We start from the raw sequence: 15,581 nt of genomic DNA on the forward strand, positions 1-15,581 counted from the left end.
AAGTTTACCACTTTTAACATAAAAATTCTGAAATGGAATTAATAAAAAACAATTTTCATATGTACCACAGAGCAATAAGTTTAAATCAGACTATTTTGAGTTGTGTAGCCCTTTATTAGCAACTAAAATAGAAGGTATCTGTTGTACAACACGGGTAGTAATTGACTATAACTGGAGATTTTTATATTCTAATACAGATCATTTATAAATGCAATTTCTTTATTAAAAAGCTTCCACCCTTTTTGTTTGTTTGTGTACAATTTGCAAAACTATTCTGAAAGCGGAGTATATGTGCACAAGTCTGCAAAGAGTGCAAATTTAGGATATGGTAAATGCTTTACAAGTTACTTTCAAAAAACTGACTGCCACAACTGTGCCTTTACATTGCCTTTTTTTTTTTTTTGATCAAAATATTTTGACACCAGCCTTCCTTCCACTGCTCTAAACTATAAAGCATTTTTTTAATGAGTTGAAATTAAGGAAGGACTACACCTACTAGAAAAGAAGAGAAGAAAGTTCTATTAGTTTGAGGTTTCAGAATCCCCCCAAACCAGGACCAGTATCTTGGTAAGGGTTAGGCTGGGACCCTGGACAGAGTATGAGTATGTGCAGGTGGCATCCCTGAGGATTCAGAGCTTCAGTGAACCGTGAGTGCTCCAGCTGCATAACTCACTGAACTGTCTTGCCAGTTTCGACACTGGCTTGACTGGGCATAATTCAAAAAGGAAAAGCTCATATTCATTCCATTCTTCTGCAGCTCTGTGATAGCCTAGAAAAAGAAAAATTTGGTTATGACAGACATCACACAAAAAAGTGAGCACTCTTTGAATGTGCTGGTAGCTTAACTTTGAAGCCTAGATCTCTCTCTCTCCCTTAGTTTCTTGAATTTCTCGTCGCCCCATATTAAATAGGAAAAAGAAAGAACTCCTTATTTCATTCTCTCAAAGAACTTCTCCTAATCTAGCTTCTTGATAAATATTAGTCATCTTCCACTCTACCTCTCCCTGTATTTAATAAGGCACTTTAAAAAATAAATAAATAAAATTTTTTAAAAATCATAGTATCTTTCTTTCTATTCTCTAAACCAAACCTTGGCCACTTTCGTCTTGAAATGTTGGAGTCTTTTCTTTGTCTGAAATTTTAAACGTATATAAATTAAGTTCCAAATCTAAGAGGTATACCAGGGTTTTTACTTTGTGAATTGGCTCATCATTTATTTTACTAAAGTTTTATTTGACCCAATTCAAACTTCAGTAAATTAGTATAGCTTTTTCTAGTTTAAATTTCAGAAATCAGTTTAAGCCCTTAACAGGCTTTTCTCCCAATCAACACTGCTTAAGAGAAGACCTTTCCTAAAAATCCACAATGTACTATTTTTCAAATCACAGTAAAGTAATACTAGACCTTTAGGTTCCTACCCTAGACTATTCTAGACTACATTACCAACTCCAGTATTTCTCTGCCTCTCCAAACAATGAGCCCATTATTACTTCCTCTAACCATTCCTGAGTGTACACTGTCTTCTTTTTGAGTCTCTCATTTTCTTTCAATTTCAGTTTTATTAGGAAAAAAATTAATGCTATTATCTCTTTAGAAAATCCAGCTAACCAAAACTTCTGCCTCTTTACCAGTCTTTAAATGAAATACTGTTTTTGTTATAAGGAGAAAAACATATACATGTCATCTACCTTGCTTTATTAAATTATGAATATCTAAAACTCAAGAGCAGAATCTTCCATTTATTTTTTATAAAGTCAAGAACACTAAATAAAACAAAAAAAATCAGTAAGACCATACTTCTTGAGACGTTACTTTGGTTTATATTTGTAAAGAGCATACTGGAATTGGCTCAGAGTCAAGAGAAAAAAATGGGTTTCTCTTCTAAATAACTTTCTGTATTTAAAAGAAAGTATTGACCTGTCATACAGTGATATATAATTTTATTTAAGTAACCAAAACAATGGAAATTTAAATTATCTTAAAGGAACTAGAAAGAAAATTGACTATATATCTAAAACCAAAGCTAATAAGGTGTCACAGATGATAACAATTAAGACATTTTGAAACATAATAGAATCAAATGTTAAAAAATCAAGGCTTCCTAAGGATACTCACATTTAATAACACCCCAATGGGATGTCTTCCACATATAGTATTATGGTATTTCTTCAAGTAATTGCTAAAAGATACAGGGTCTAATTGTTCTATAATACTCATACCCTAAAAAAAAAGAAGAGAAAAAAAAAGAATGAAAGAAAAAGAAAATAAGACAATTTATTATTTCCTAATTATATTTTAAAACTGTTACTTAGAGCTAACAATCATAATTTTTCAATTAAGGAGAAGTAAAGAAATACATTAAACTCTGTGAAATATCAAATTCATTCATCCAAGGTAATCTCATTATAGTCAACTCTCAATAATATACATACTTTATTAAGTATGTATATTAAACATACTGAAACATTTAATCCCCAGTTTTCTCTGACCTCCTGGTATGTTTCTACACCACCTTCCCCAGTTGTCACTCAGCTCACAAATCCTCAAACATTTCACGATTTTATGTTTTTCATATATAATATTTACACAAGTAAACCTGTTGTGAAAATTTTCATACAAAATCTAAAATTAAATTTGATATATGGCTGTTTTTCCAATGTCCATTATATTTCTCATACCACTGGCATAAATAATCAAGAGTTGATTATAATTTAACTTTTTCCATAACATATACTTAAACATCAACAGTGAGCAAGGCATTTTGAATTATCAGTATTTAGGTATGAGATAAAAAGAGACCACAAACTAAGAAAATAGTTAATGTATTTTAATCAATTTAAAGCTCATAAAAGACTGAAAAAAGCTTAAGCAAAATAGGTCTTTACAAATAAGTTGAAAAAATAAAAGTTCTTTATCTCTTAAACTAGAATGCTTTGCTTTCAAGATTTTAATTGAGAATCAAAATTTTTAGACTACTATTGAAACAATAACTATCATTTGGACACTTGTTTATACTTAATTCTGTATTCTGCAAATGCATTCAAAATAATGTGCTCAAAATACATCAATACAGAGCAACTTTAACTCATCTGAATTAAGCAAATAAATCAATGATTCTAACTCATCCATTCACCAACTACCTTACCTTGTTTTCTTATTCAGGTGAAATACTTTACATTTGTGTTTAATAAACTGGATTAATATCCTCTGGGAGAAATGTAAATGGTGGTTTAACTAAGGAATTAACTGATATATTTTTGTGTTTTTTTAATTATATTTCAACATGTTTTAACAAGCACAGCGTAAAATCACCTAGAGTAATCAGATGAACACTCATCTGAAAAATGATAGCAATCAGTCGGTAACACAGTACAAATATTGCAGTGGCAGTATGTAAATCAAAATTTAATTTTATAAAGAATCTTTCTTCAGAATATCCAAGTCTTTCATAAACATTATCATATTTTTCTACAAATATATCAGAAAGATAGCATATGTGTGTATAGTCAACTTTTCAATTGCTTGCACATCAATTAGCCACTCTCAGATTTATCCACAACCAGTGTTTAAGGCTAAGTTGGTTTTTCCCTGTCAGCTAGGAGGCTTCCAGGTCACCTTCTCCACTGACATTTGGTGCAAACCGAGTGAAATATGAACTCATTTAAAAGTTAAACCTAAGATAAACAATTAGTATTATAATTCTGGTACGTAGAAAATCACTCATATTTCTAAACCAAGTAGTAATGCAGAGATGGAGTTACAAATCTCTTCCATAAATATGCATAATCAAGGTAGAACTCCCTAAAGATGAAGAAACTAAGGCATAAAAAAGGTTAAAAGCTTGTCTCAAATTTCTAATCCTAGGCTATTGGATTTCTAATCCTAGGCTTCTCAGTGACTTACTCTGCTTCATGTAGAATAACAAGAGACATACCAACAATTCTTTAATACTCTCACATAGGTACAACTGGTATACATATTATAAAAGAACTTTCAATGCTCCTGGGTGAAGTCTAGGACAGCTTACCTTAAATAGAATTCCACTTATTAATAAATCATGTAACATTGAAGTTCAAATGTGTATTTTAATACTAAAATCTCAAAGCACATGTGAACAAACATCACATTTATATATATTAACGTGAGTAATTCAAAGAGAAGAAAACTAATGATCACATTTGTAGAAGAGAAAGAGTTCAAAGTAACTGGCCAAGAAATTTCACACGGAAAATATAGAATTATAAATGTAGAGAAGTGTAAATAAATAAAGTGTTCAAAATAAAGATATAATGGTTAAATTACAACACAGAAAGTAAAAAATTGAGGTGATGGAAGTTAAGGGATTACATTTAAAATTTTAATTTCCTGAAGTGTGCTATGTACCTACCAGGGCAAGTATCAATTCCATCATACTCAATTCTCTGACAAATATGACAGTTAAGAGGTATGCCTTTTTGGGACTTCCCTGGTGGTGCAGTGGTTAAGAATCTGCCTGCCAATGCAGGGGACACGGGTTCGAGCCCTGGTCCGGGAAGATCCCACATGCCGCGAAGCAACTAAGCCCGTGTGCCACAACTACTGAGCCTGCACTCTAGAGCCCGCGAGCCACAACTACTGAAGCCCACGTGCCTAGAGCCCGTGCTCCTCAACAAGAGAAACCACTGCAATGAGAAGCCCGCGCACCGCAACAAAGACCCAATGCAGCCAAAAGTTAAAAAAAAATTTATTAAAAAAAAGAGGTATGCCTTTTTATAAAGGAGGGATAGAGAGAAAAATTAAGGCACTTCTCATGAGTGAACCTCTCCAACTGGAAAATTCATGAAGTATGCAAACAACAGCAAAAATGATTAGTAAAACTGCAAAATGGGACACCCATTAACTAACACAGAACACTGACAAATAAGCTTTTGTATATATTTATGTTTTGATGCAAACAATTTTGGAATTACTATTACCAAAATTCCAAGAAGATAAAAATGCTAGTTTGATACTACTGCACAAATTCCAAAAAGCTGAAAAATAAAAATGCTTCCCAAATACGCCTAAAGAACTTTTTGATTTCTTAACATACTGGAAGATATGATCAGTAAATCTAAAGTCCAGGTGATAGAAAGCTTGCCTAGAGCCTGGTATATTGAGAATTTGTTCACATGAACTTAATCTAATATGAAGCAGTGAAGTGGGTCACTACCCATTCAGCTCTAAGATACAAACAGACATTATAAACACCAAGAGCCTATCCATCACAGTATGGGTTTCTGAGGAATTTAACAGTTTCAGCAAGAAATTCTCAGACTGAAAGCTAACTCCCTACCTTGAGGGGAAGAAGGGCAGAGTGAATTTAACATTGTGCTGACTCTCCAAGTAAGGAGTGAAAGCTTGTATTGTCAAATCCTAAATGGTAATCCCAAACCGAATGGGCAGTTTTAACTGCCTATTTAACAGAGCTGCAAATTCAAGACTCTAATAAGACAACAAAGGTCTTCCCTTTTTAAAAGTTTATCTATATATAATAAATTATTTAATTTAAATTTTATTTAATTTTAAATACTATCACCTAGATGTAATCTAAAGTAACACACACAAAAGAGCAGCAAAACATTTTTAGAAGTCTTTGAGAAATAAGAACTAGAATCATGTCTATCAATTATTAACAGATAATTAAAACCATATTATCAAATCATTAGGACTGTGGCCTTATTTTTTAAAATAAGGATACACGTTTATGTTGGAGAGATGGGTACACATTTAGGAAGATGAGGTAGGAAAAGGAAATATTCTAGTTTCTTTAAGAGGTATCAAGCTAAAATCTTCATTAGGAAGAAATTTTATGGAAAAAAGAAATCATCCTAAATATAGCAGTGCTAAGAACCAGTGTACTAATAAATAGCTACCTTAAAGATGATGCTGTAAAACTGACTAAAGACTACTAAAGAAACTAAACTACTGGCCTAAGTTCAAGAGAAAGAAGTATGAGTGGACAAACATGAACAATTTCACTTTCAGAAGAGTAAAAGGAAGAAAAGAAGTTGAAGTTCAAAGTAAACAAAGTGACTACTAGTAAATTTGGAAGGAAAAGAAGTTACAAAGCTGACTACAATGACATTTTCAGATTCTCTCTGCCAAATCATAAATAATATGCCAATAGCCATAAGGAAACACTGGTCTATATCAAAAGTAGTATGGAAAAAATAACCTATGATCATGTAATATATATAAAATATGTATAAATGTGGCTAATGTTTCCAGTATGTAATCTAAAAGGTTCAAAAAAATCAACATCTTAAAATATGTTCTGCTTTGGTCACTATAATTACTGAAATTGCAAAGTATTAATTTCCAAAAAACATGGTCAGTAGTCAGTAATATTCTAAGACTTTCAGAAGCTATATCTCTTATAACTAGTTATTTTCTCCCAAATACAACATTTGGAAGATTGTTTGTTTTCCGATACATTCTTCCTTCCTTATGTGTTTTCTTCACATAATTAACTTCCAAGATATTCAAATGTTGACATAAAATTTTTGCCAAAAAAAAAAAAAAAAAAAGAATTAGCAGTTTTTCTTTTGGAAACTAGAAACTTTTATTTATTTTCTAGCATTTTAATAACTATATTTAATAAGACTTTTCTGATAACAAAAAAGGGACCAAAACTTAATTAACATAATAATTTTTAAAAAACTAAAATTTTGTACTTAAAAATAATCTTTTCACTCTGTCAAACTTTCCAAACGTATAACTACAATTCAGAATTGCTAACATTTTTGCAATACTTGTACAGAGAAGCATCCTACTATATTTTGCTCTGAAAAGATTGTATATAGCAACTAAGATATTAATTCTGAAATGAAAGAAATAATTTACAACATAAAATGACACTTGTGAAAAGCAATATACTGTGGGATATTCACTATTTGGTTATATAAAACAATTAAGAAAACACATTGTACAAAAGTCTGCCTAATAGTGAGTGTACATATACTCATACATGTATAAAATCATATATACATGAGTATATGTAGAGACCTAACCATGCTTATTATTTTAATCCATTTATTCTAACTCCCAGAATGGACTTATAACTTGAATTAATAGCATGCTAATAAAAGAAGAGACCACTTTAGACCCCTTTAAAAATTCTATATATTATTTAAAAATTCTATATATAAATAGAAATGTTTCAATAAACAGACCACAAAAATCAAGTCCAAGTCAAATGTTACATCAAACACTAAATTCAAGCATATTAATAAGAAGCAAATACTCAATAATTCACTGATTTACAAATTCTTACATTTGCAAAATTCAATGTTGCCTGATTAAAGTTTACAAATGATTCAAAGAGATGAGTAGAAAACAAAGGGAAAGAAGATGAATAGGAAATTTTCTTCTACTTCAGCAGATCAGGGGCCATAATAGGCTAGCTCAAACTCACCTACGAAGCTATTCTGGAATAAAGTTGTTGGGACTCTCTCCATATTACTGAAAGTGGATATCCAGGGGTGGGTATGGGCAAGTCTATTTTGAAAAAGTTCCACAAGTGATTTCAGTTGTAAAGATGGGGTTGAGGATTACTATAGTAGACAACCTTATCTCTGCCCTGGCTTTGATTACCATCTACATGTTGAGAATGCCCAAACTTACTCCAGACCTCTTCTCTGAGCTCCAAACCAATATAGTCAATCCATTAGCAAAGCCCTGTTGAATACAAGAACTCACATCTATGAACTATCTCCACTACTACCACCCCAGTCCAAATTACTATCTTCTCTCCCCTAAACTCCTGCCAATGCCCACTGTTATTATTCCTGACCCTCTTGTAGAATCTATTCTCTACACAACCGTCAGACCGACTTTTAAAATAATTATTTTATTACTACATCATTTCACTTCCCACTGTATTCACATAAATTTCTTACCCTGGACTATAAAGCCCTATATTATCTGATCCCTGCCCACCTCTCTTACCAGAGCTGTGTCACTCTAACCCCTATCTACTATATTCCTACAACCCTGACCTTTTTCCCATTCTTCTAACACACTAGTCTCTTTCCCATCATAAAGTTTTTGCAATGGCAGTTCTGTCTAGAATGCTCTTCCCTCTAATCTTCACTTGGTTTGCTCCTTCTTATTTATATCTCAATTTAATATTCCTTCTCAGGAAGTCTTTCTCCAATCATTCAATCTAAAGCAGCCTAGAATTATATACTATTTAAAAATAAAAACCCTTTAATATTTTCTGCATAGCACACATCACTATTAGAAACTAACTTATATACTATATCCTTAACTTAAAAAAAAAATGTGTATCTCCTCCCATTAGAATAAAATGTCCATGAGAGCAAGTTGGCTTGTTTACTGCCATATCTCCACCAGTACCTAGAACTGTAAATGCACTCAAAAATAACTGGTGAAAAGAAAATCCAAATGCCTACTTGGTTGACATCTCCACTTGGATGCCTTAAAAGCAACAGCAAATATAACATATCCTAATACAATTTATGATCACCCTACCTCGTAAAAAATCTAGTCCTATCTTCTTGTGCTTCCGACCTAAGAGAACAGAACCAAGACTTAACCAGCAGCATAAGCCAGATATTTAGGAAACATCCTTTTTTTACTTTTTTATTTTTTATAAATTGTTAAAGGTTACATTCCATTTACAATTATTACAAAATACTGGCTTTACTCCCCATGTTGTATGATACATCCTTGTAGCCTATCTTACACTCAATAGTTTGTACCTCACCTCCATGTTGCCCCTCAACCCCTCCTCACTGGTAACCACTAGTTTGTTCTCTAAATCTGTGAGTCTGCTTCTTTTTTGTTATATTCACTAGTTTGTTGTATTTTTTAGAAGGAATCATCCTTGATACTTCCTTCCCCTCCAAGTTCAATTGATCTCCAAGTTCCATCATCAATTTGTCTCTAAAATATACTGGATATATCCACTCTGTCCCTCTCTTCCACCATCACCAACCCATCCACTGTCTAAATTACCATGTCTCACTTGGATTATCAAACTAGTCTACTCATTTCTCCTCTGGCCTCCCTCCAACCCATTTGCTGCACTGCAACTATATGATCTATTCACATACAATCTGATTTTATCACTTTTCTATTAGATATCCTTTAAACAGCCTGTTCTAGATTCTCTAGCCTAATTTCTCACTACTCTCCCATCCACTCATCCATTAATTTAACAAATACATATACTGAGTACCACAAACAGGCTGATACAAAATGGACAAAGATCCTGATCTCACGAAGCTTATAATCTAATAGGGCAGGTTTTCATCAACAAATCAACAAATAATAAGTCACACAGTAATAAGTACTAAGAAGAAAAATAAAGCAGGGTAAGGGAATAACTGTTCACCACAGGGGAATAATGGAAAATTGTGGGCACATTTCTCGGTTGTGCCAATAACTAGAAGATACTGTCAGGGGATTTGGTAGGTGGAATCCAGGGATGCTGACTGTCCTGCAATACAGGACAGTGCCACACAGAAAGAACCGTTCTCATCCTGTAACACTTTCACATGTCCACATATGCAAAAAACCTGCTTATAATTATCTACACTGTAACGCCATTTTACATACAAACACAAAGAAGTTTTGCATGATTTTAATATACAATAGATTTCCCAGGAGCAAACTATCATATAAAGTGAGGGAAGACTGTACTTTGCTTAGTTTACAGTTTTGCTAAGAAATGTTCACCATTTTGGAAAATCAAGTCACCCACCAATGTAACTGGGTAAATGTAAGTCACAAATATAAACAACTGTTTGTATGTGGCTGTTATATTAATGATACTATGTGTAAGCATCTAACTACTTCTTTGTCTCTTTTAGTACAGTTGGTGCCTGAGCATTTACATTATTAAATATATATTAATTTATTATAAATTACTTTCCTTTTATTTCTTTCTCAGATTACACTTAGGGTATTTAATTCAATTATGTATATAGGAAGATTATAGTCACCAATTCATTCATTTGAAAAATATTTGTTGAGCACCTACTTACGTTCCAATCGCTATTCTAAGCACTTGGATACATCAGTGAACAAAACAAATATCCTTATGTAATAAATAAATAAAATATTCAGTTTCTTAGAAGAAAAAGTGGAACACAGTAAGGTAAGGTGGACTGGGAATGCTGAAAGGGTGGAGTGTAAGATGTCAAACTAAATACGGTGGTCAGTAGGCCTCATTGGGAAGGTGAAAACGGAGCAAAGCCATAAAGTAAGTGAGACAGTCCAGTGCAAAAAGGGCAAAAGCCCTAAGCTAGGCATATATATGGCATTATCAAGAAATAGTAAGGAGACCAGTGTATCCACACTGCCTCATAAATATCTTACATCTCTATATTGTAACAGCTTCTTTCTAAATCTGTTCGATGATTAGACTGTAAGATCCATTAAGTGGGAGATCATGTTTTCTCTTCTTAGTATCTTCAATACTTCACATAGTACCAGACACACAGTGGATACTCATTAACCATTTGCTATATGAAGAAAATAAATGATATAGAACCAGGAAAGTTTTCTGAGGCAACTAAGAACTAAACCTCAGAAAAATAAGATTAGAATAGTAGCCAGAAAAGAATTAATTGACTGAAATGGCAACATAATAAAGCCAAAAAAAAAAAAAAAACAAACCCAAAAGCCAGTGAATTAAAATCCAAACAAAATTCCAAAGGCAAAAGCATTAGGCCATAATTGGATTTAAAGTAACAAAATAAATTTAAATATGATAAAATCTCCTAAGTAACTATTTTGTATGATAAAATCTCCTAAGTAACTGCATTCATTCCATTTGACTTTTAATAAAATAATACTACTCAATATAATCTACTTATAGTTTCAGATCCAGATTCCTTAGTAAAATGTTTTATCTACTTTAGACTAAATATTTTTATACTAAAACATATACATAAAGCTTTTCACACACTGGTAAAGTTGACTTTAACTTTAACAGATTATAGACTTAAAGGCTGGTGGAGTTTAAAGACAATTTAGAGACCAAGCCTCTCCAAGTCTCTCATCTTAGAGATGACAAATTGAAGACTAGAAAATTGAAACGATCTATTGAAGGTCAGAGAGAATTAGTGATATATCTGCTAGATTCAACTCCTGGGCTAGTTAAGAATACAATAATGCTTTAAAATTCTAATTTAAAACAAATTCAAATTCCATTTAAGAAAAACCCAAATGGCCAAAAAATATAATAAATAATAAAATAAACTTAGAAATTGCTATGGTTTGTTCCTGCTTAACAGTAAGTAATGGAATTAGTATCCTGTTGTCCCTAAAACTAAGACATTCCCCAAATAGTATCTAAAAATCTGTATCTAATTATTCAAGGTGTAGTTAATCAAATAAAATTAAGATGAAGGAAATTTCTAGTAATAGAACAGGGATTATTTTTATAATCAGTATCACATGATTACAAAATATATATTGCACATTTAGTTAAAGATAGGGAAAGAATTATTAGCCCGTTGTATATTTTAACATATTAAGTCTTGAATTACTAATCTGAAATTAAAGAAGAAACCTTAGAGCAGTAAAACCCCACACCTGAAGGACTTACCATTTTATCTAGATGTTCAATGGATCTATAAATCTCCCCCTGGGATTCATCATAGTAACTGTAACGGAACCTTTGACCTTGAAACAAATATCATGTACAAAATAAAATAGGGAAAAATTAGAAGCTAAAAAGAAAGCAAGCGCTTACCAAATAATTTCAGTTCTCATGGAAGGCAAAGCACAGCTTAAGCCTCTGAGAGAATCATTCCCAAGAGCCCTTGTACATAAAAATAAAAGGCATATTTGGGAAGGTAATAAAGAAATGATATATCACCAGTGTTTCATGATGTTAAAAACTATTTCAAACTGTAAAACCTTAAAGTCACGAGCAATACAAAAGACTATGGAAACAAACAGTTTAAGAGTTAGAAGCATTGTTAAACATATTATATCGGTCTATAATGGAAAGTAAACGCCAAGAATATGATTCAAGAAAATTTGGCTTCAGGAAACTATCTCAATTTAACAAATCAGTGAAAGCTTAGCTTTTGTTGTACAAATGCAAAGATTTAACTCTACTACAGAAAAGAAAGAAAAAAAGTAGGTCAGAGATATATGTGGCTTGTATAATTTTTATGACCTAGATTTTAAAAATTTATCTCATTTTTGCAAAACTTTCTACTTGGAAAAGGATCAATACAAGTGCCTTTAAGTAGGATACACAGAAGTATAAATATAACAAATAGTCCTACTCTGACAATAAAATCTCAACAAAGGTACAAGCACAGGACATTCAATGTTTAGCTATTCTCCAAAGAACAGAGAGGGTAAAACGGAAGAAGCTTAAAAAGAAGGTAGAAAACAAAAGGCTCAGGAAATAAATTTTGCTTCCTACTATAGTCAAAGAAAAGCCAAAAGTTAAACATATTCATAATTAATTACATATTATTATTCAACTGATTATGTTGTATTTCAGATACATCTAAACCTATTTTACAGCAATGCCTTTGTTTCCAAGAACTCATTACTTTTATATTCTTTATTTTTAAAGATTCACCAAAATGTAATTCTGAAGGTATTAGAGTACACTAATCATACACACACACATACTATGCATCTTGTGCTTCAATTTTACAGCGAAGTTCACATATCCAATTATTATCCTCCCATCTGAGGAGGTGGGTTTCTTTGGCTGGATAATTATGATTTTTAAGTTTTCTGTTTATCTCACTAAAAAAATCACCTTATAAAAAATGAGCCATGTAAAATTTTAACACCCTTTTGATGTCCTTTTTTAGAGAAACTACATATCACAGTTCTTAACATTTCATTAACTTGTTGATGCTAATCATCTGATGGTCACCTTTCTACAATATACCATATTTCCTTAACTTTCACATATTAAATTTTCACATACATTAACATGCACAGCTACTCAATGTGGCAGTTCTTATTTCCCCGCACCCCCTGCCCAGCACCATTATTAAACAAATATTGCGTCTTAAAATTCATGATATCCTATAATCAAGCAATAGGGTTCTGAGACAATTACCTGCATTCTGAATATAACAACCTTTTCTGGTAAACACTGGAGATTACTGCATGTTGCTATAACTATCAGATTCATTACAGTCCTTGCATTAAAAAAATTCTTAAACAGTGACAATTCTATCACTGAGTACCCCTATATTAAAAAATTCATCAGACATTTCTTACAAAATTTAGAGTTAAGTATAGCTTTGTTTTTCTTTAAAGAACACATGCACTTCCTCCTAGCTAACAACAGGAACTATATAATTCACCCTATTTTTCCTATTTGCCAGCTGGCTGCCAGAAGGTTCAAAGCCAAATATAAAGTCTGTCATAATAACTTAGTGATTCAATTCATTGGTACTAAATTTCTACTTCTGTTTCAAAGTTCTTTTGATGAAGCTGCCCCAAATCTTCTGTGAAATGAATAAACAATTAAAAGAATAATCTTAGACAAGAAAATTCTAACTCACTGTCACTGTAATAAGAGTAATATCCTTGGACGAAATCAAGATGAATAAATATTCTTTGAACCTGAGCTGCTTCAGGTTTATACTAACACATTCTCTTTTTCTTGCTTCTGGTGATAACTGTCAGTTTTAGTTGTCAATAATCCCTGTGACTGGGACATAATTGTCTTATCTCAAGACTGCTACTCTCAGGTGCAGAGAAAAATGCATGTACTTTGTGACATTTACTATTTGAAAGTCTTTTCTATTTATTTCCAAGTTCAGAGCCACTGTTTCAAACGGCTGAAGTTGGTCAAACCTGCCTCAATCATAAGTCAAAAGTGTAACTATATTTTAAAACGCGGTCTTGTTTATATGGACCATTTTCAATGTAACTTTCACTTATAAACTACTTCTGAAGTAAGAGAGAAGTACATAGAATGTTTAAAGTAAGTTAAAATACTAAATCAACATGTGATTTAATAAGAATGACAATATACACAGAAAATCAATGAGCAAATGTTTAATATTTTGCTATCTACTTTTTGCTACTCTTTAGTAGCCACCTCGCATTTAGTAGCTGAAGAACTGAGCAGAAATATTTGATAAGCATTAAAGGATTTATCAGTTAAGAAGCTAAATTTACACTACTAAGCTACTACACTGAAAAAAGTATCCTACTTAAGATAGCTCAAATTGTCTTATGATCATTGTTTTTAATTATACAAACATTTCAAAATTACTTTTCAAAATCACTACATTCTGGTCAATATACTTAAAGAAAGCATCTAATTTGAAGTCAGTAGTTGCCATCATCCTAGCCTAAATGTATATACATACATACGTATGAATATATGTGTGTGCACGAGTACACACACATACAAGTTCATTAAATACCACTTGGAATTTGAGTTCAAAAGATTTTTTTTGTTTCTAATTATTAAAAAATAAGGTTTATCAAGATTTTATTTAACAAGAAATAGAAAAAAGACAACCCTAGTGCAATACACTGATCATAAATGCACTTTTAAGTATTTATTGTTCATTTAAAATATATTATGATTTCATGTACCTCATGAGTTTTGTTTTACAATATTTCTAACATTCAGTTAAGCTTATGCATCTAAACTGAACAAATACAGTTGCCTATGTGCCTGGAGAACTGGACTTGTGAACTTTTATATAAGTATGAATAAAGTATATCACATAGTAAGAGAAAATTACTTACCTGAAACTTATCCTTTCAGAAGGTACACTGGGAAAATGGATTCTTTGAGCCCCTGTTTCAACGCCAAGTATGAGCTTTCTAGCTTTAAGAGCCATTGACACTGCCCCTAGGGGCAGCACAAGCTTTGGAACTCCCCTAGTGAGTATGTCAGTAGTTTCTTCAGGTGCCTTCCCTCAGTTCTTTTCAAATTCAAAAGATGAGAGGAAAAATAACCCAAGAAAAAAATCCTGTAAAGCAGAAACCTTACTCTTTGAGGGAAGGAGGGTAGCTCATTTGTGAATCCATTCCAGAGCACGCTTTCTGAGAAAAAGAAATACAGGTAAGTAATTTTCCCATCTCCAAAGGTGACTGGTGATTAATGAGTGGATTCACAGAGTGTGGAGAATAAGCTCCAGGGATGTCTGTTTAACACACAACAATCAACTAATGAGGACAAACATAACAATGAATGGTACAAGAACCAACACTACTTTTGAATTACCTCAAAACAAAAAGTAAAAAAAATATTAAATACCTCAACATTAAGCTATACACTAGATTGCAGAAATAAACATGAGCTTGGAAAGTTGGTCAATAAAGCCCCCAAAAGATCAGTCAGTAAGACAGACTACCAGACATATGTCCAGTAAAAACTGTATTGTTATACATTTACTTAATCACTTTATGTTTATATGTTAAAACGTTTTCAAATAGTTGAGTTGAACCTCACAACAACCTGTGAGATAGACTATTAAACCACAGTACAGGGCTTCTCTGGTGGCGCAGTGGTTGAGAGTCCACCTGCCGATGCAGGGGACACGGGTTCGTGTCCCGGTCCGGGAAGATCCCACATGCAG

General features: G+C 32.4%; 1 protein-coding gene across 3 annotated transcripts in view; it reads right to left on the reverse strand.

The window, feature by feature from the left end:
• Positions 1 to 201: 201 nt before the first annotated feature.
• MEMO1 (mediator of cell motility 1) overlaps positions 202 to 15,581 on the reverse strand; it is a 135,066-nt gene continuing 119,686 nt past the window's right edge. For 2 of the 3 annotated variants that reach the window (XM_024118831.2, XM_055089098.1), the window contains 3 exons: positions 11,600 to 11,676; positions 2,116 to 2,220; positions 202 to 769 (listed from right to left, as the gene is read on the reverse strand). In XM_024118831.2, the coding sequence (XP_023974599.1) occupies positions 638 to 769; positions 2,116 to 2,220; positions 11,600 to 11,676 (314 nt within the window). In that variant the 3' untranslated portion in view covers positions 202 to 637. Of the gene's footprint in view, positions 770 to 2,115; positions 2,221 to 11,598; positions 11,677 to 14,745; positions 15,046 to 15,581 lie in introns of those variants that run through there. The other variant, XR_008618872.1, reaches the window with a different exon arrangement.

The sequence above is a fragment of the Physeter macrocephalus genome, chromosome 12 (genome assembly GCF_002837175.3).
Source record: "Physeter macrocephalus isolate SW-GA chromosome 12, ASM283717v5, whole genome shotgun sequence".
NCBI lineage: Eukaryota > Metazoa > Chordata > Mammalia > Artiodactyla > Physeteridae > Physeter > Physeter macrocephalus.